Genomic DNA, 21,928 nt, shown 5'->3' on the forward strand with positions numbered 1-21,928 from the left:
AGACGCCAAGGCTCTTGCAAGCGCCGTAGGACGGCAATAAATGGACGGTGCGCACGGAAGTGGAAGATCCGGCTAGCCAGATAGCAGGCCCCTTCAAGCAGCATAAGTTTGGTGGAGCCCCGGGCGAGGGAGCCGCGGCCCTTTCCCCTCGGATCGTGTCGCCAGGCTGCTCCCCTCTCGGCAGCCCCGGGGAGGCGGGTCTCTCTCCGGCCTCCGCCCCTCGCCCGAGGCGGCCGCCTGCGCGTCCCTCTCGCCAGTGCGCTCCGGGCGCGCGGAGGAAGAAGGAGGCGCGATGGTGGGGCGGCTCAGCCTGCCGGACGTCCCGGAGCTGCCGGACTCGAAGCGCCGGGCCGAGCGGGGCCTCGACAGCCCCGACTCCGGGCTGCCCCCCAGCCCCAGCCCCGGCAGCTGGCTGCTCTCGGGCGGCGGATCGGAGCGGGGAGGAGTCGCCAATGCGCTGCCGGAGACCGAGAGACCGGAGACCAAGCCGCTTCCCAAGGTGAGTGCAGGAAAGCAGGCGCCTGCGTCTGTCCCGGCGTGGGACCGGAGTGAATCCGGGTTAACGGGGTATGCGTGCACGGCGATGCAGGTCGAAACGCTAGCAAGGGAGCGTCGAGCGGGGGATGCAATCCGAATTAGCGGCGCGGCTCAAGCGGGATTAGGGGAGGCTGTGGACGAGTGCGCAAAACGGAGTGTGGAATTGGAGAGCTAATCCGGAGTATGCGAGTCCATGTAGTGCGGGCTCAAGGCGCTCTTGACGGTGCAATCCCGAACATGTTTTATCTGACGCTAAGGTTCAGGGGGATGGACTGTCTAAACTACTCAAGCGAGTTTTAAAAAAATATATATATACTATTGCAGTGTGAACTGGATCATACTCGGTGCAACATAAAATCCAGCGCGCGCGCATTTTGTTTTGCAACGCAAATAAAACGCAAAGCAGCCTCTGCAGATCCGGGCGAGGTCAGTTTGAGATGCCAAACTAGCAACAAATTCCTTGCCCTCCTTCTGCCTCCCTTGACGTGGTGCTTTCTGAGACCCTTCGGGGACTAGGCAGGTGCATTTGTAACCCCCACTTCCTGCCTAGCTGTGGCTCCAGTTTCCCTAACTGGTGCAAACTGAAGAACCCCTCTTCCCCCATTGTAGTATTTTCCTTCTGGAGACGACCTGTTCCAGCTCCCCGAGGGAGCAGTCGAGGGTTTTCACTTGGGGGACTTCATCATCTGGAGATCCTTCGCATCATGGTAGTAAAGTTAGGCCATCATGATCACTGTGCCCATTTTGCAGACTGGATGCCACAGGCAGTGTGGTGACTCGTGTTGGGATTGTCCAAATCTCAAGGGTGCCATCCTGTGCCCAACCTGCTGCACTAGAATTTAGTGGAATCGGCTTGCCATGATGAGAGGGGCGTATGCAACAACCCCGCTAAATGTTTTCAGTCAGATGCCACTGCATATCGCAAGCTAGTGTGTTGATGATTTCTTGTGCCTCTCAAGGGTCTCCGAGTGCATGATGGGCGGGAATAGTAGGGGGTTATGAGCAGGGGTGGGGGGCTGCTAGGATCCCCAAGGGCTCTGTGGGTGGGCTATTACTGTATGTTGTACATATGAACTTCCCAAATTCACTTGTGGGATTATGGGGCCCCGGCAATTGTCATGGGACCTCCTAACGTTTCGTTTCTTTATTATTATTATTATGACATTTATATGAAGAGCTCAGGGTGGCATACATGACCCATAAGACTGGACATATATTTATATGAATCCCCTGAATCTTTGTTTCATTTGCTGATGTTTTTATGCTGCTCAAGTTTGTATTTTTCCTTTTTTAGCTGAGTTCACTTTTCATGTTGCACATAGTTTGGAGGTTTTTGAACTATTCGGCTGTTTGGAAAGGCTTTGAAATAAATACATGGTTCTCCCCACCCTCCCTGTTTTTAACCTCCTAACAACAACCCTGTGAGGTAGGTCTGGCTGAGATGACCCCTGGTGAGCTTCCTCGCTGATTCCAGGATTTGAACCCTGGTCCAACCAGTATACCAAACAGGCTTCCAAAAAGGATTCTCTCCCCCACCCACCCCCCGTACAATGTGATTCCCACCTCCAGCACGGTGACAGACCATTTGTGTCCTGTTAATAATTTCTCTTCCAGGCAGCTGCTACGGAATGTAAACCAACATTTGGTGCGCAGCTGCTGTGTCCCCCCAACATGCTGCAACAGGATTCGGAGACAGGTGGGATCAGGAGAGGGAGAGCGTTATCTGGGGTCTGTGGCTTTCTCCGCTGAATATTACTGCCCCACATACAGATAGTTGTGGGGAGGTGGAGGCAGTTACCCCAGCTCAGCCACGGAGTTGTCAGTATAAATGTACCTTGTCCACTTCCTCTTCTGCTCCCTTTTGCCTATGAGATTGCCTTGCCACATATACTCAACCGCTTTGATTGGTGGAACTGGTGCTCTTACAGGTGCCACATAATACCTGTTCCACATCTGTTAAGACCTCCGTCTTTTATTGTCTTTGGAACTCCCTGCCTGTTGATGCCAGCCCAGGCACCTTCACTGTACTCTTTTCGGCTCCTGTCAAAATCACTTTTGTTTAGACAAGCCTGCCCAGATGCTCAGAAAGTTGGTGAGTGTTATAATCTGTTTTTAGACTCTAGTTCATGGGTAGGCAAACTAAGGCCCGGGGCCCGGATCCAGCCCAATCGCCTTCTCAATCCGGCCTGTGGACGGTCCGGGAATCAGTGTGTTTTTACATGAGTAGAATGTGTCCTTTTATTTAAAATGCATCTCTGGGTTCTTTGTGGGGCCTGTCTGGTGTTTTTACATGAGCAGAATACCGGTATGTGCTTTTATTTAAAAGGCATCTCTGGGTTATTTGTAGGGCATAGGAATTCATTCATTTCCCCTCCCAAAATATAGTCTGGCCCCCCACAAGGTCTGAGGGACAGTGGACCGGCTTCCTCCTGAAAAAGTTTGCTGACCCCTGCAGTTTAAATCTTTTGAGAGTTTTAAACTATTATTGTTAATTTTTTCCTATTGATTTGTTGTTTTATTTTAATTTTTGTATCTTTTTGAGGTTTCTTTGTAAAAACAAGCAGCGTGCAAATTTTATGAAGCTAATAATTTTGTCACTTTGGGCTAGCTAGCATACACAAAAGATAACAGGTTTTTAAACGATAGACTGGCTGCGGTAATTTGAAGCCCATACAGCCTCTTGGTTCTGACTTTGCAACCACTAAGGTGGATTGGAATCCCCTGCACCCGTTAAGACTGCATGTGATGAAGGCACTTAGGTGTAGTGATTAGAGTGTCATACTAGGACCAGGGTTCAAATCCTCGCATAGCTATGAAGCTCACTGGGCAACCTTGAGCCAGTTACTGCCTCTTAGCCTAACCTACGTCACGGGGTTGTTGTGATGATTACACGAGGAGGGGGAGAACCATATTTGCCGCCTTGAGCTCCTTGGAGGGAAAAAAATGGGATCTAAATGCAATAAAGAAATAAATGTTGAAAATGTAGGGGAACTGGGTAGTGGTTAGAGGGTGTGAAGGGAGTAGCTAAATAATATTTTAGCCTGGCTACGAATGACACCCCCCCTTCCCTAATTTGCAGGAATTAATTCCCTAAAGAGTATCTCCTCCCCTTTATTTGCAGACTTCTCTGGAGACAAAATACAAGCAAAGAATAAAATTGGGGTTTTTTTTTTGCTTTCTTATGTTGGAGGGAGGAAAGGAGGAGGAATTCTGGTTTGATTCTCCTGAAATGTAGGTACTAGGAAACAGCTGTGACTCTTTGGTGTGGCTTCTTTGAAGCAAGAACTCAGAGCCTGACCCCAAGTTGAAATGGAAGTCAACGAGGGGATGTTGAGTGGGGCAACCCAGCCAGATGGGCAGGGTATAAATAAAAACAAATTGTTATTATTATTTATTAGTCCCCCCCCCCCAAGTCGAGGACAGGGCACTGGGGTGGATGAGTGGGTGTTGATCCACTAGCCACTGAATTTACACTGAGTATCTTGGTTACTTGGGGAATTTCAAGCCTGTTTTTTGGGGTTGGGTTCGATTGTGTATCGGCAAACTCCGGTTTTGCTGTTATAGTTGGTTAGGAGATCTTGCGCAACAAGCTCACTTCCCCAAACAGGCTCCTTTTTTTTGTGATGGGCAAATGCACTTTGGAAAGTGTGGGGGTAAGGCTCGCATCTAACCTCTGTCCAAAGGAATCAGAGCGGAATGGGCCTTAAGCAGAGCAGGCGACAGATCAGGATTGGAGGCTTGTTAAATAGCCCACGTTATCTAATCTCCCTGGGAAAGAAAGAGATGAATGTTCCAGAAATGGGTTGTCTGGAAGCCTTGTAGGGCGGCACGTTTTTTTCATGGCTTGGTTTTAGACAGAGGTGTTGGAAAAGAAGGAACTGTTTTTCCAAGATGTGTAGCTGCCGGGGCTGAAATGGTTTCAGCGCTGTTTAAGGACTGGATCGAGTTAAGGGCCAGGAGAGGTGTGAGAAATGTGTTCCACCTCTTCCGCCTTGCCAGGACAGTAGCAGCGCCTGCAGCGTCTGTGTGGGAATTGTCTCTGTCCAAAACGCTAAGGACTTGAGTTCATAACTTGCAGTGCTGGGCGGTTTTCTTTCCTTTTCTTTTTGCTTCTTTGTTTTTGGCTGAGCTGATGTTGCTCAACCTCACTTTTCCATCTTTAAAAGAGGAAAAGAAGAGGAGGAGGAATTATCGTGGCCAAATATGCAGGCTGAACTTTTTATAGGACTGCAAAGAACACTGTAGGCTGAGGCTGTTAAAAAGAAAAAGAAAAAAAGTAAGAGCTGCTGAAATCGGAATGTGTTGGATCTTTTTAAGGGGAAAAAACAAAACCTTGAAAATGTAAAAGTGTGACCTGTGTCAGATTTGTGTTCGCTGATACAGTATGTGTGATGACAAGATTCTTTAACCAGGAAGGGCTGTAGCTCAGGAAGGAAGTATATGCTGGCATGGAGACGGCTCCGGGTTCAATCCACAATGGCATCTCCAGGTGGGGCTGGCAGAGACTCCCTCCTGGAACTCAGGAGGTCTGCCGCTGCCAGTCAGTGTAGACAAGACTGAGCTAGTCTGACTTGGTAGAAGGCAGCTTCCTTTCCTGTGCTCCTAACAGCGGCATTGCTACTGTGAATCGCCGTCCAGGGCAAGGAAGGTTTTCCAGGACAGGGGCCATGCTCCTTTTGGGGCCACATGCCAGTGGTGGGCGGGGCCAGGGGCAAAAGTGGGCGGAGCAACAAATGCAAATTTTCACAGTCCGCTTTTCTTTTTTTTAAAACACTTCCTGACATGACCTCTCTCTATCCTCCACCTTCACAAGCCAGAGACATTGCCAGAGTGCAAGGACACATTTCCAGCCATGCAAAAACGCACAAGGAGGGCTCAGGTGAGGGGTGTGGCCTTCAGAGAGGGGGTGTGGCCTAGGGAGGGTCCCACGTTTGGGCCCTGGAAATGAGGTTCTGTGCTCTGGCTTTGTAAGATTGGCTTATATTTTTGGATATAAAATATCCACGCCTTCTGTTGTCTTTCATGCCTTCTGCCGTTTGATAGTGTCACTGTTCAGTGTTTTGCCTGCCAACTTCCCATGCCTTTCCTTTTGCAGGAGACCTCATCTTCTCCCAGCCCGTTGCTCCCTGGCTGCTCCTCTCGCTTATGCCCTCTGTCCTTTGGGGAAGGAGTGGCGTTTGATCCGTTGCCGCCCAAGGATATAAGGTACGCTGAAAGTTGTAAAAGGAGGATAGCAAAGATGACTAGCAGGATTTGTCAAAGCCCATCGCTGGGTGGAGAAGCGAGATGGCCTTGTGTGGACCTGCAGAGTCAAGTGTATTCCTGGGCATTGGAGACTGGGGCCAGCCTGCTGCATTTCACAAAGAGGAAGATAGCGCTTTGCGTATTGGAGCACAATTCCCTGAGGCTTGGGCTCAAAGAGCTGTTTTAGGCACAAACAGAGGCCTGCTTTCTGTTATCGGCTGACCCACATGCAGTATCGCAGACTGATTTTGGAAGCCCCCTCAAAAGTGGTTTGTCAGGCAGGCTTCTGTTCAGATAAATTATTATTTATTAGATTTATATCCGTCATCGTAAGATCTCAGGGCAGTCCACAGAGTTTAGGCATTACCAAACAATTCTGCCAGGCTTATGCAAGCAATTAAGAGTTCACGATGGTTTGTTGATACTTGTTTTTCATTTTTTTACTGTTAAATTGCTTTAAAATGCTTTTCTTGTATGTTTTTGATCTTTTTAATGTTGTAAACCGCTTTGCTATGTTTTTAAGCAGCATATAATTTAAAAATAAACCTATAACATCTGCAGTCTTTTTAGCTAAAGTGTTCTGGCAAGTGTAACGATGCTAACTGTTCTGTCCTGTCTGTTTTCTCCCTCTGCTCCGCCCCGCGTCCATAGGTACACCTCTTCGGTGAAATACGACTCTGAGAAGCACTTCATCAACAATATTTCTATGCCGATGGGGCTGGGATTGTCCTCTTGCAGCCAGACGGTCATCTGCGTCCCCGACAACACTTGGCGCAGCTACAAAGCGGAGGTGCACCTCGAACCGCGCCCCCGGCCCAGGAGTTTCTCGAGCACCACGATCGTCTACCCCAAGCACACCAAGACTGTGTACACCACCACACTGGATTACAACTGCCGAAAGTTCATGCGGAAGTTCCTGTCCAGCGTGGAGCTGGAATCGACTGGGAGTGATAACAACCCTGATGGTTGCTGACTACACTTTCTCTCTCTGTCTCTTTCCCTCCCTCTCTCTCTGCTGTTGCAACATGATGGGTTTCCGTCGCATCGTAAGCTCTCCACCCGATGGAAATGGATGAAACCCTGAATTAGCTTTGCCTCCCGAACGAATTTCCTCTTGTAGCTACCTCTCCTCCACGGCACGTCTTCAGCCTTAAGAATCCTGTGGGCCTGCACTTAATTTATGTCTACAGGAACGCAAAAACAATTTTCTCCGAGGTCACTTTTTCTCCTTTCTTTTGCTGTCTTTTCCTCGTGTGGGGTGAAAATGAGCAGACCTTTCTGTTCCAAGAGGAAAGTAACTTGTTCGTGGAGAAGAGAAGGAGCTTAGGACAAAGGCTTTCAAGCGAAAACAATTCCTGAACTGCCAATTGGAAACCATCCTAGTTGCTCCTGTGTCAAGTAACTTTATATATAAAAAAGAACTCTTTCCCACCTAAAAACCATAACTTATTTTCGATAGTCTCATTTATTACGTTAATGTATTAAAACAGATTTTTTGCCAGGGAGGGCTGGCTGGTGGTCAAATCACAGTTATAGATTGTCACTCTATAAACCTTACCGATCACACTCTTTATGTGTTATGCCTGCGTCTTTTAAGGAAGCCCAAAAATCAGGCCAGTTGTGGTTTGGCATAAAAACACAATAATTACTAGGTTATCGGTTTCCCAGATATGCATTATATAGCATGTTTTATTTAATTCATTGCGGACTTGTCCAACAGTTCACTTTGGTTAAATTTGGTTGAAGTTGCTCCTGCAGGGCTTGTAGCGAGTATAAAGCTACTATTTACCTTGGGATCATCATCATTTAACGCATCGTTGCTTTAAAAGATGCAACATTTTGCAAATGCCACAATTCACGAGTGCTTTGGAAAGCTGAGGATAATGGTGGCACAACCTTAGGCAATCTCTTTTGGATAATGACTTTCAGATTTCTATTATGAAAGTAGTAATTCTATGGCCCAGCAGCATGCTAAGCTACTGTTAATGGGAGATTCAGAGCCAGTTCCTTTGTCCTGGCTGCCTAAAATGTGTGTGTTGTGAACAGATCATTTGAGTAATTCTTCACAGGCACAAAAGGAAGATCTGACTTGACCCCTCTGTGTACTGGGGCAGATACTTTGGTCCATCTAGCTTAGAATAATTGACACTGATCAGCAGGAAGTCTCCAGGGTTTCAGGAGGGGGTCACCCTATCTGCAGATGCCAGGGATTGAACCTGGGATCTTCTGCATGCAGTGTAGATATTCTATTACTACGCCACAACACTTGCCCCAAGGGTCTTAGGAAGATTTGCAGTAGTGTGTCAAAACAGTTTTGGTAAATTTGGACAACTGTTTCACTACAAAGGCAGAGTGAGAATTCTGGATACATACACCCCTAGAAATCGGTCCTAAATATTGAGCAGCATAGAGGCATCTGAGAATTTTATTCTGTCTCCATAGCAGTGCCTCCGTTTGTGGTCGGAGACTTCCTGGTTGTGAGGGGTAGATGAAACCTCCTGCAATAATCTGGACTAGAGGTGTGACCCAGTTGGCCAGCTCTGATTCAGAGGTCAGCTTTCTCCAGGGGAAAGCGGCAGGCCAGGGCAGTCTGGATGAGCCCTATGTTGTGTCGAGAGCTTCCCCTTCCCCACCAACTTTTTCTTTGAAAGCCTTGTTCTGTTTTTAGTCTGAAAAACAATTTACATTGCCTGTTGTAACAGCCATTCCCTGTCAACAAATCTCAGTAAATTTCAGGAAGGCTGTGAGATGGCTGGGGTTTTGTGTTTGTGTTTTGCCAGTGGTTCCCTCTACAAAAATAAACAGCTGAGAATCTTGAGGCACCTGAAAGGCTGATGGGTTTATAATGGCACTGCCAAACAGCGCAAACAAGATTTCACTTTCTTTCCGCCAACAGTTCCCCAGCAGGGTCTCTTGTTGAAGTTTTATTGTTATGCTTTTGCAAGCACTTTGACCAAAGGAAACATTCCCTTTTATAAAAAAATGTATTCCCCCCCCCTAAATGTTGCTGAAATATAGAGCAGATGAAGCATGGGAGAAGTTCCTTAGACTGGTTGGAACAGAAGTTGTTTTGTGGGGTGTGTGAGTCTGTTTCACTCATAAGAAGTTATGATCTCTACACCTTAAAGGTGTGCGGGAGAGATTCAGTTTGGGCAAGAACAAGTTTAGTTTTTGTCAGGAATCCAGAATGGAGCAGAAAGTCCAGTCAGTTGAGTTTGTTCTTGCAAGTGTGATTAATGGTAAGTGTAAGGTATTTTGTGGTGTTCCATGTGTGAAGGCAGGGTTGCTTCATGGTAAGAAGGGGAAATTGTTTTTGAGTTATTAATTTGATTATAATTGATGGTTCCTTTGCTGTGAAGGGAACTAGAATCTAGGGAATCTTTTGCAAATGTTGCACACTTTTAAAGAAAACTTTGGGGATGCTATTGCCCCCCTCCTCCACCCCACCATGCCATGGCCAAACCAAAGCTAAGTTTTCAAAAGCCAGGAACTCTGTATGCAAACAAAATGCTGTAATCTCTGGTGCAGGATGCAAACAACATGCTATCATTTCCGGTGCAGGGTGCAAACAAATTACTCTGTTACTGCATAGTCATAGAGAAACACTGAATTTGTTGTTTTTTTGTTGAGTTCTGCAGAAGGAGCAATAACATTCTTTGAAGTAGCAGAAAAACCTTTATGAAAGGAGCAAGGTGTAGGAGTCATTCCTCACTTAATTTTGCATTGCTGTTGCAAAAGCAGCTGAATGTACGGTATATAAAAAAAGGACATGTAATTTTCCTACTGGGTAGGGTTACCAAGTAGCGTTTAAGGGGGAAACGACTGAGGACTTAGACATTCCTTGAGGAGTGACTGTTTTGTTAGTAATGACCAAGTACTCATTGTCATTGCTGCATACCTAGCAGTGTGAAGAAGTGATCTAAGAACTTGTAGGGAAAGAGAAAGGAAAAATATATGAAAATAACAACAAGCGATGTGGAAAAATAATAAGAAAGGACTGGATAGTACTGTGAACATCATAAGGTTAGATTTGTGGACATTAAAACAGCAGTAAGAAGCAAGAAGTTGATTGGATCCCTTCGGAACTTGAAATATGGGTACCCCCCAAAAAAATTAAAATTCGGCTGTGTAATTTGGAATTTATGTAATTTGGTTTGATTTGATGTGATTGGTCGGTTAATAATAAATTATTCTTAAAAAAAACTTGTAGGGCTGCCTATGGGAAGATGTCCTCTTAACTTTTGAATCTGTGAGCTCTCTGGGAATACTAGCAAGTTGTTTTTGTTTTAAAAACACATGCACACAAGTTTCTAGTTCTTGTGGTAAAATGAACATGGAAAGATGGGCAGGTCTCTTTGCTGAATTCTTTGCATAGATGGCAGCTGACGGAGTAACGAGTGCAAATTTACCCCTAGAGCCTTTCTGCGTACTAGCCCCAAATCGTCTAGCAGTGATATTTTAACTGGGCAAACAGAATTTGGGGAGAGGCATCCCACATGGGATGAGAGATGGGATTTGAAAAAGGATGGGCTATCGAGTCCCTAGTGCTGCAAATGCACGTGGTTCAAAAATACTGAAAAAAGAGAGCCCAGCATTGGCAGCGCATTATTGTGGATTCTTTTGAATGGGCTACAAGAACATGTGTGGTATTGCAAATAAGGTTTCTCTTTTTTAAAATAATAAAAAAGGTACAAAAATGTTTTGGGAATAGGAAAAGCATCCAGTGTGGACCCAATAGGGAGATGAGATGTTTGCAACTCTTTGCTCACAAGTCACTTATTCACATTGTCATTCCCTCAGTTAAGCATCCTCCATAGCAGCCCTAAAAACCAGCTCTGTGGAACCAATTTATGTGCAAAATGTCTCAGATTCAATCCCTGGCATCTCCATGAAAGACTGGCAAGGATTCTAATAATAATAATAATAATAATAATAATAATAATAATAATAATAATAATTAATAATAATACCGTATTTTTCGCCCTTTAGGACGTACATTTCCCCTCCAAAAATGAAGGGGAAATGTGTGTGCGTCCTATGGGGCGAATACAGGCTTTCGCTGAAGCCTGGAGAGCGAGAGGGGTCGGTGCGCACCGACCCCTCTCGCTCTCCAGGCTTCAGGAAGCTCTGCGCAACCCTCGAGGGTTGCGCAGTGCTGCCAGCGCTCCCCAGCTCCGCGCAACCCTCCGGAGCCTGGCGCGAAGCCGCGCCCGGCTTCCAAGGGTTGCGCAGAGCTGCCTGCGCTCCCGGGCTCGGCACAGCTCCACGCAACTCTCCGGAGCCCGGCGTGGCTCCGGCACCACTCTGGGACCCGTTCTGGGGGCTGGGGTCGGGGGAAGCTCGGGCTTCCCTGCCCCCAGCCCCGCAAGTTCCCAGAGCGATGCAGAAGCTGCGCGCAGCTTCGGCATCGCTCTGGCTCCCGTTGTGGGGGCTGGGGTTGGGGGAAGCTCGGGCTTCCCCTGCCCCAGCCCTGCGTCTGTGGGGGGGGGAATTTCCCCCCTTTATCCCCCCCCCCCCAAATCTAGGTGCGTCCTATGGGCCGGAGCGTCCAATAGGGCGAAAAATACGGTAATTTTATTATTTATACCCTGCCCACCTGGCTGGGTTTCCCTACCTACTCTGGGTGGCTTACAGTACATATAAAAACAAGCTGCTGCCAGCCAGTGTAGAGGGAGCAGTAGGGAAACTATGGCCCTCCAGATGTTGTTTGGCTCCAGCTCCTGTTATCCCCAACGGCCACAGCCTCTGGACAGGGACGATCTGGGCAACTCTAGGCTCCCCATCCTTCGGGTAGTGACATTACTGGACCCAATGGTCTGGCTCAGTATGAAGCCACTTCCTAAGTTCCTACAATTGCCAACGTGTACCTACTACTAGACAAAGGAGTTTGGCTTCCTTCATTTAGCTCTTATCTCTCAGCCTTCTCCCTCCTAATCTTTTAGGATGAAGAGCCTGTGGAAGGCAGTGATGGCAGATTTTACTCCTTTTTCCAGCAGCCTTAAGATCAGGATGGTAGAGCGCTCATAATATTTTTATTCCTATGGCAGTGAATAAATCTGTGCCACTCCTAGAGGTATATTTTGGGGCTATAGTTGCTAACTTGAAAATATTAAACTGCTCTTGCCTGCTACCTCCAGGATATTTTTGTCTGCAGGAATCAAATGGGGAACTGACTAAAGGGGCTTCCTAGAGGTTATTTGGTTGAAGGGACTTAGGCCGATGCAGCGAAGTAACTCTTGGGGTTCATCAGACATGTCACAGTGGCTACTAGCCTACTTCTTGGTTAAGAAATCAAAGGGCTTCTCTTTCTGTTTAGTAACATGGCATTTGAAGAAGCCCCTAGAATTTGGGTGGTGGTGGGTGGGAGTATGCAGATATTTCTCCAGGTCGATGTGCTCTGGCGCTCTCCAAGTTTTGCTTTTTCAATGAGTTAATTAAAAAACTAAGCCTTGTATCATCCTCATCCTTGCCTGTGTTTTTTTTTTTTTTAATAACACGATCAGTCTTCGATATCTACCTATATGTGTTTTTATGTTTTAAAAAAGAGGCGGGTTGTTGTTTTTTTAAGTGTCATTACATGATTTAAAAGTTAACTTGTGTTGCTGCATTCTTGCGAAGTCCTGGATATCACTGTGCAATGTCAATGACATGATTCCTCTCCTTCTCTCTATGACTGTTCTTAATTTGCTTTGGATTTCCCCCCATTTTAACTAGTAATAAATTATCTGAAGAACATAATCCCAGAGAAGTGTGTTGTGTTTAAGTGTATTGTGTTTATTGACACTCATCGCAGATGAGGCTTGCCGCTACCACCATACTTTCTGTATGTGTGAATGATTACTGAATCTGAAAAACTGACAAATGAAAACATAAGGAATTGGAGGTTATATTTGCTTTTCTTTAAAATAAATATTTTCATAGGCACTTGATCTCATTTTATCCATACCACCAGGCTCTCAGGCAAACCATTTTAAATAGGTAAAAAAAAACAAAAACACATATGTGGAGTTCCTAGGTTTAAGTTTTTCTTTAGGATAATTTAGCTTGCAGTTCTATATTCACTTACTTGGGAGTAAGCCCTATTGAAGTCTCATTTAACTATTTCCAATCCAGTACCAATGCAATTAGGAGGAAGGGCAGGGTATAAATTAAATGAATAAATAAAAACCAAAAGCTCCAATGATAGTTCTTAGCAGCCCAGTAAAACCTCAGATCCAAGGGTCAAATGTGGCCCCTGAAGCCTCTTTACCTGGCCCTCAGGACTATCCCTAGGCCACACCACCTCAGCCATGCCCCTCAAGAGCCCTGCTTCCTTGAGTGTTTTTTCTTGTCTTCAAACTCTGCTTGTGTGCCTGGATGGAGGCTATAAAAGGATGTGTGTGTGTAAACTTGCCTACTGTACAAACATAAAATGTACACTTGCTGCTCCAACCACTTTTGCCTCTGGCCTTGTGCATCACTGGCATGTGGGACCTGAAATATTGCCCAGAAAGGAATGCAGCCCTCACCTGAAAAAGGTTCCCTACTGTGCAGTAAAAGGGAGTTCAGGTGAAGTTCAGAGAAGATACCTTTATTGTGTCGTTATTCTTCCCCTACCACAAAGGGAGCATACGCCATGTTCTCTCCACCAACTGCAAAGGAAGACGACACTGATTGGTTTTGTACACAGCAGAGTGAGAAGCAATGGTTTAATTCTGACAAAACTGAAAGTCATTCCCATGGATTCCCCAATCCCTTCCTCCATCTATGGAAGGTTAGTTGGATGCCAGTAAATCATTATCTACCCATCAGCACAGAATTTTATCAAACTTAAATTTGCAGTGTGCAGACAGCTGTTGGTTAACTTGATTAAAAGATGAATAATCTCATTAGTTTCAAATATAACCATCTAGGGTTACCTCTTCAAGATCTTCACGCCTTTGCTTAAACAAAGCAAAACAGAAGCGTCGGGAAGATTTCTTTACGCTATTTCCTGAGAAACGCTTGGCATCAGGGCTGACTGCCTTTTTGAGACGTTTGTTGAGATCTTAGAATTCGGTCCACTTTGGTCTGTCTTGGGCGCTGAAGTAGTAGTGGAGGACATGCTCTTTCGTAGCAACTGCTCCTTGCCCTGAGGAGGAGCCACATAATGTTGTGGCAAGTGCTTAAAAGCGAACGATTGCTCTGGTGGTAGGTTTTTCTGGATGTACTCCCCATAGCGCTTCCTTCTGTTCAGCCTGTAGATCCACAGCCTCTCCTCTTCTGCTATGGGATCATCCAGGACCCCATCCCAGCGAAGGCTCTCGTTGGAAAGCACAGAGTCGTTTTGGGTCAAGAACGAAATGCTGGCAGAGAGAGGTTTGCCTGGAGTCGCCTTTGGGGCGGCACCTTGGGGCGTCGTTCCAGGGCCAGTTTGGTGTTGAAGTAGTTCAAGGGGTGATGTCACAAGGACAGAGGGCTTCTTGCTTTTGCCTTCAGGTTTTCCTGCTTCAAAAGAACGGCATCAGAGAGGACGTCTGAGCACCTTTCAAAGCACATCACAGGAATGTACAATGCCTTAGGCCAAGTCAGACTATTGTTCCCTGTAGAACTGGTAACACTGACTGGTAACAACTCTCCAGGGTTTCAGGAAAAAAATATTTACCACTCCCACCAGGGCATGTTGGGGATTGAACATGGGACCTTCTGCATACAAAGCAGAAGATCTCTCAATGGCTTGTCCCCCGTATCAGCATATTAAAATACCTGTGTTGGGAAAGACACGCACAAAGGAGCGGCCTTATTTATAGAGTCAACTGTGTGTTGACAGACAGGACAGCACCTGCTCTTCACCATCACTTTTTTGTAATTACTTTAGCTACAAAATGGTTTAATTGTATTATTCAGCCACTTCTGTTCCTAAAGGCAGAATGTTTCAACTTCCTCCTGTTTAAATCGAGTGGCGATTGATGAATATCTCCCGCCCTCTACTGCTTAAACTAGAGAAGAGCAGCTGCTTGAAACTTGCTCTGGAAAACACCTAACTCTTCCTACTTGTAGATCCAATTTCTAGAACAAGTGTTTGCTTCTCCAAGAAAGCAGACAGCCACCAGCTCTGTTCCTTCCCTTCTTGTGCAGATTGCTACCTAGCATGAAAGACTACTTGAATAAACCAGACATGTTGGTCTAAAGAATGCAAGTTTAGGTAGGTTCTTATGCACAAAATTCACAACCAGCCCTGTAACGGCTGCACTAAAATGACATTTGGCAGCCACAGCGTGGGGGGAACCTATGGCCTTCTGAATATTATTGGACACCAGCTACCAAAATCAGGACTGAGAGTTGGTTGGCCATGCTGGCTGTGGTGGACGTAGATCAGCTGAAGAGCCACCAAGTTCCCCATGGCTACTTCAAAGGCTAGCCTCTCTTGCAAGTACCATCAGGCCACTCATACAGAGCCAGTGCGGTACAATGGTTAGAGGGCTGGCCATGGAGCTCACTGGCTGACCTTGGCCCAGTCACTGCCTCTTGGCCTAGCCACAGCTGTCAACCTTCCCTTTTTTTTGTGGGAAATTCCCTTATTTCAGCGCCACTTCCCGCTGCTTCCCCGGATTGTTAGATGTCCCGTATACTGTCTCCGGGACAGGTGAGGCTGCTGATCCCTTATTTTCAAATCCGAAAGTTGACAGCTATGCCTAGCCTACTTCACAGAGTTGTGGTGGGGATTAAATTAGGAGCAGAAGAACCATGCACACTACCTTGAGCTCAAGAGAGAAAAGTAGGTGGGATATAAACGCAAGAAATAAAATACCCTTCACACACAAACACCCAGTTCTGGCTGGGTGAGTACATGCAAGCCACCATTTTGATTTCCCACAATGCCCAGTTTTCAATTTCCAGTGCAGGGAAAACTGTGGTCAATTTTAAAATGGCAGCTTGCAGGCACTGCTGCCAAGGAGCCCACCATCACAGAAGGGGGATTATTGGCCTTGGGGGTGCCCACCATTATCTTGTGCTGCCTTCTTTTTCTTCTTTCTTGCTTTCTTCTTGGTCTGAGGGGTGTGTGGGCGTTCCTTTGCAAGTGGCTTTTTGGTCTTGGCCCCCTCCCCTTCAGAGAGGGGGTCTTGCTGACACACCTCCATCTTTCTGGGTATCTCTTGCTCCTTTGGGTGCTGCTGCTGAGCCTAAGAGAGACAGGAGCAGACAAGGAGTGTTGGACTGGGTCGTGGGTTCAAATCCTTCCTCAGCCATGAAGCTCTCCCGGTGGCCTCAGGCCAGTTGCTGTCTCTCAGCCTAACCTACCTCACAAGGTTGTTGTGAAGATAAAATGGAAGTGGGGGGGGGGGAGAGAGAGAAATGCAAACCACCTGGAGCCCCTTGGAGGAAAAGGTGGAATATAAATGTAAACAATAATAAATGCATCTTCAGTTCCAATCTAGTATCTGTTTAGAGGTCAAGGCGTTGTCTGCATGAATCTTGGGAATTGAATTTTGGAGAGGATACCGACTGATCTCCATTTCTGACTCTAATCCGCTCTCTCCACTCCCCTGGAATTAATAATTCCTCAATATATCATTCAAGAGATTTAATATTCTGCTTCTCAAGGCAAATCCTTGAGAACCGGCCACACATCTTTCTGTTTAGTGGGTTTCCTGCGATGTTCACAGCCTGGAGGGGCCCCTTTGGCCTGCAGCAGAGAGGATAAAGGAAGCCCATCCACGGGAACATTTGCAGTACGAAGAAAGTTACGGGATTTCAAGACGTGTTACAAGACGTGTGCAGATTGGAAATGGAGTGGGGCTTCCCCAAAACATCGGCAGGCACAAGCAATAAGTGGGATAGTGGATAACCACCCCAACGCTCCTCCCCAACGTTTACTAACTCCCTTCCCCCCTTTCTACTCAGAAAACCCAACTTTTCACTATCCCCCATAAATTGACCACTTTCTCCTCAGCACGCCCCAACTTTTCATTATTCCCACATTAATTGACCATTTTCTCCTCAGAAAACCCCAATTTTTCATTACCCCCCCATTAACTGACCACTTTCTCCTCAGAAAACCCCAACTTTATGTTATCTCCCCATAAACTGATCACTTTTTCCTCAGAAAACCCCAACTTTTTTATTACTCTTGCTTCTCCACCCCCACCCCCATTAATTGACCACTTTTCTCCTTGAAAACCACCTCATTAGCCCCCCCCCATCATAGCTGTCAACGTTTCCCTTTTTTTAAGGGAAATTCCCTTATTCCGAATAGGATGCCTCGCAAGAAAAGGGAAAAGTTGACAGCTATGCCCCCAATTAATTGTCCCCCCCCGAATTACAGGCATGCTGAGGTGGGGGAGGGGTCCTCCCCTCCCCCCGCACTGCCTCCGCTTTAGCAGTTGCCCCCGTCCTGGGACCGAACCTTTCCGCCAGCTCCGGTGCTCCGCCCCCTCTCTCGCTCCGCGGACGCGTCTCCAAGGCAACAGCGCAGGGGCCTCCAGGCTCCATCCGCGCAGAGCCGAGATGGGAGAAAAATAGTTCCCAGCCCACATTTGGCCTGACTGACACTCCCTAGCTACCGCCCCACGGCTTCAAAATAGCGCGGGGTGGAAAGACTACATATTAATTTATGCTAGTGCTGTAAATCGTACTAGTCGTCATCACCACCGCCATCATTGTGGGTTGGATCCAGCGAGCTTCTGCTCGGAATAGTCCCATTGGGATTAATGGACCAAAAGTTAATGGTCTCCATTAATATCAATGGGCTTAACATTGAATACAGCTTTGTGTGTGTGCAAAACATTGTATTGGTTCTATCTCTCTGCCTGCTTACATGCACAAACAACTATATATGTTTGAGATATTTATATGCCACCTTTATAGAGTAAAACTTTATCAAGGTAGCTTCCATTTTTTAAAAAAATCCCACAGCCCCTCTAAGTGTTTATAAAAACAGCACAAACTGTGGATATATGCGTGTTGTAGAACTGAGTTTTTAACATCATTCTTATCATATATGGATATTTTAAATGGTATATTGCTTCAATTTTTTCTTCTAATCTAATGCAATTTTCATGATTTTTAAAAAATATAGCATACAATTTTATTTATTTTGTAGGATCTATATGCTGCTTGATTGTAAACAAACAAATAAAACCCTTACAGCAGTTTATAAAAAGGAGAAAACAATAAAACTATTAGTTAAAACATTTTAAAACATTTTTCTAGGGTTACCATCTTTCAAGAAGTGAAAATCCGGACACAAACAAATTGTTGACCCTTATTTTATTTTTTTAGAGAAACAACCCAAGGTTTCTGCTGCGATTTTGACCATTATGTTGCTGAAAATCCAGGATGAACCCCTGAAATCCCAGACGTATGGCAACCCTATTTAAACATTCAAAAATTAATGAGCATGAATGATAGGTGAAAGCTAGATTGAAATGCGTGCAGTCATTCTTCATGCCTGGGCAGGCTTGCCTAAGTATAAATGTTTTTAGTGGGTGCTGAAAAGAGTAAAGCGCTGACATGTCGTCAAGGGGCAGGGAGTTCCAAAGTGCAGGCCTAAAAGACTTATTTCTTACAAATGCAGAATTGAGTTTTAGGGGACACTTGTAACAGGCTGATGGTAAGGCCAAAGTCTAGGCAGGCTTGGGCAAAACAGCCAGTCTCCGTAATGCTTCCTCGGTGTGAGCTGTCAAGGCTGTATCATCTGCACATCACATCCTGCCACACTTTTGTCTTGGCATGGAGACGTTTCAGGTTGAACAGACCCCCCCCCCATCACTCATTGAATGGATACACACACTGTCTTCAGTTAAGCTGAAGGCACAGGAGAACAGCAGGACATCTGAACTGCTCAACAACGTCAGGGAAGCTGAGCTATCTTCCAGCCCTTGCAATGACCCTGTAAGGTAGGCCTGCGTTTATGTTAAGTTGTGGGTGAACATATCAGACGGCACAGCGATTCTTCAAACAGCTCTTGTTTATTCACAGGCCAGAACAGAACTGGGCTGAAGGGTTCAGCCAACCTGCTTATATAGAGCTCAACTACAAAGCAACAGTAACAACTCTCTGTAACTATCCAATCACTGAACGTCACTTTCAATTCCTTATTTGCATATGTGGACCTGAGTGAAAACTATCTACAGTATCCCCCTGCTGGCCCAGGGTGAGAACTTCAGTACATAACACCTTATTAATGCCATACTGCAGCCAGGCAAGAGTTTGCCTCTTGTAGTTCTGCCACGATGTTTTCACCCCTCCCTAGATGACCCTTGGGGTCCGTTCCAGCTCTACAATTCTGTGATATTTCATATTTCTTTTGCACTCAGATTTTTGCTGTTTCATCTTGACTTACGATTCTGCCTCTTATCCTTGGGTTCTTTCGCAACACTGACTGATTATCCTGATTTAACAGCAAACACATAACCCTCCCAAAAGATGCCCTAATTCTTCATCATGCTAATTATTGCTACCAACTGTCATAGTGATTGGTGGCGGTTGTTTTTCCCGTTGGAACAAAATGCTTAAACAAGATCAGCCCTTTGTTCCTAAGCAAAGCTTTTCCAAGACAAGTTTTCGCCGTTAGCGTGATAAATGGGAAATATGTACAATTATTGTATTATTTGTATTGTATTTGTTTTCTGTAAAAGAATATTGCAGCCTCCTCCTCACTCTGGCGATGCCATAATTATAATTCCATAGTAGACTAGTGTAAGGCGGCTGAAACTAAAAGCCAAAAGATCACATCTGTGTGGTTATATATTGCCTTTATGGTGGGTAGATTTTTAAAAAAATAAAAATATTGTGTTTCAATGTTGTAATCCACCCTGGAACCTAAGGGTGAAGGGTGGGTAATTATTAGTAGTAATTCTTATTTTAAAAGTTTTGTGAGAATCAGACGATATGCCCCCTTCGTTTTGACAGTGTAGCCCTTATAGATCAGAAGTTACCCCCACTGAGTTAAGAGAGACTTACTCCCAGGTAAGGTAAATTTCCATAGGTAGTGGAGATAGGTCCACAGACCTGTCTCCCTCGGGAAGTTGTGGACTCTCCTTCCTTGCAGGTTTTTAAGCAGTTGGATGGCCCTCTGCCATGGATGCTTTAGCCAAGATTCCTGCATCAAAGGGGGTTGGACTAGATGACCCCTGGGTTCCCTTCCAATTTTACGATTCCATGTTACTATGACAATGTGTACACATTGTCTTCTCTCATAACGCTAGGACTCGCAGACATTCGATGAAGCTGGAAGATTCAGGACAGATAAAAGAATGGACTTCCTCGTGCAGTGTGCAGAGCTAGAACTGTGGAACTCTCTGCTGCAGGAGGCAGTGATGTGTCCACCAACTTGGATAATAATATAATAATAATAATTTATTATTTATACCCCGCCCATCTGGCTGGGTGTCCCCAGCCACTCTGGGCGGCTTCCAACCGAATATTAAAAACAACACAGCATCAGACATTAAAAACTTCCCTAAACAGGGCTGCCTTCAGGTGTCTTCTAAAAGTCAGATAGTTGTTTATTTCCTTGACATCTGATGGGAGGGTGTTCCACAGGGCGGGTGCCACCACCAAGAAGGCCCTCTGCTTGGTTCCCTGTAACCTCAGTTCTCACAGAGAGGGAACCACCAGAAGGCCCTTGGAGCTGAATAGCTTTTAAAGAAGATTGGACAAATTCGTAGAGAAGGCTACTAGCCACAATGGCTATCCTCTGCCTCCACTGTTGCAGGCAGTTCTGCTTCCGGATCCCAGGTGCTGGAAACGATAAGAGGGGAGAGGGTTCTTTTGCTCGGGTCCTGCTTGCGGGATTCCCATAGGGGCGCCTGGTTGGCCACTGTGAGAACACCAGCCTGATCCCTTTTTAATGGATGACTGAAACGTACACACCTCTGCTTAACCACGGCTGACATTTGGGATGGAAGCTGCTTTGCAGGGGAACACACCAGACAGTGGTATTTCTCAATAAACGCTACAGGATTGATCTGGGTTGTGGCTAACAGGCCCAGCTACACTATGGTTACCAGACGTCCCCATTTCCCGGGGACAGTCCCTGGATTTACAAATCTGTCCCCAGACAAAATCCGTCCCCGGAATGTTCCCGGATTTCATTTAATGTCCCCAGATTTATATTTTAAATGTTGCAGATTTATTAGTTGGGAATGAACTTTGCGTGATTGGTTCAACGGCACAAGACACATCATATGGGGAGTTCCGGTGAGGCAAAATGGCGGGCGCCATGGCAGCAAGCAACTCCTGAAGCCAGCCAGAGGCAACTGCGCTACCAGGCTGGCTATGGGCTGCTGAGACTGCCGCTGCCACCGCCACCACCGAGGGGGAACCAGGGATGCCTGGCGCATCAACTGGGGGAACCGCTGACACCCCCCCTGTGACCCAAATCGAGCCGGGTGCGAGAGCAGCTGGCCGGCTGCCAGCGGCACTTGTAGCCTGCTCCACGGCGACTAGCGCTCCAAGAGAGCAGGCCGGGGCCCAGAGGAAGGCAGCGCGACAGAGGAGACCACAGAAGAGAAGATATTACTTCTATTTTTTTTAAAAAATAACTTTTTAAATACGGTAACTTTTCCCCCTCTTTTTTTTTTTTTTAAGTGTCCCCAGATTATTTGAAAAAAATCTGGTAACCTTAAGCTACACCATACATTTAAAGCACTCTTAGATCACTTTAACAGTCACGGCTTCTCCTAAAGGATATTGGGAACTGTAGCACGCTGACATTACAGAGCTATAATTCCTAGCATCCATAGCAAACTGGAGTTCCCAGGTTTCTCCACAGCTGTCAAAGGGGTAAACAAGAGTTCCAAAACTAGCAGTGGGAACACACTGGAGCCAGAGTAAATGGTCTTATATGCACAGACAGAGTTGGTTGTGCTTATCTCCCTACAAGTCTCAATGGGTACCAGCCTCCATTGGACTAGCACCTTAAACACAGACCACTGCATTTAGGAAACTTCACATAACAGCAGTGATTGCTTGCATTGCATTTGCTGGTAGAGGGCAGCGGAGAGTTGCGAGAAAAGGTCATAGTGAAGCAGATAATCAGGTTATGTTCCTAAGAAGTGTGAGTGTAAGATTGTTATTGCTCATCGCACCCAGCAATTTATCATTCAGCAATCAGTGCGGTTGCAGGTTCAACATGACAGGTTAAAAACGTGTGGATATGCATCCGGAGAGAAATAGCGAAGGA

The 21,928-nt window shown here is 46.1% G+C and overlaps 2 protein-coding genes across 2 annotated transcripts; one reads left to right on the top strand and one right to left on the bottom strand.

Annotated features, from left to right (window-relative positions):
* The first annotated feature begins 254 nt into the window (after window positions 1-254).
* On the top strand, window positions 255-10,064 carry RFLNB (refilin B). Its single transcript, XM_080983255.1, has 3 exons — window positions 255-499; window positions 5,633-5,742; window positions 6,433-10,064. Exons 1-3 carry the CDS (start codon window positions 293-295, stop codon window positions 6,752-6,754), a joined length of 639 nt encoding a protein of 212 aa, XP_080839381.1. The 5' UTR covers window positions 255-292; the 3' UTR covers window positions 6,755-10,064.
* A 3,370-nt stretch (window positions 10,065-13,434) lies between these two features.
* Window positions 13,435-17,192, bottom strand: LIAT1 (ligand of ATE1). The gene is made up of 3 exons (XM_080983203.1): window positions 17,064-17,192; window positions 15,743-15,923; window positions 13,435-14,244 (listed from the first exon to the last, which is right to left on the bottom strand). The coding sequence occupies exons 1-3, from the start codon at window positions 17,067-17,069 to the stop codon at window positions 13,742-13,744; spliced, it is 690 nt and encodes a 229-aa protein (XP_080839329.1). The 5' UTR covers window positions 17,070-17,192; the 3' UTR covers window positions 13,435-13,741.
* Between the last annotated feature and the right edge of the window lie 4,736 nt (window positions 17,193-21,928).

This window comes from Podarcis pityusensis (genome assembly GCF_964106645.2).
Source record: "Podarcis pityusensis genome assembly, chromosome: 15".
NCBI lineage: Eukaryota > Metazoa > Chordata > Lepidosauria > Squamata > Lacertidae > Podarcis > Podarcis pityusensis.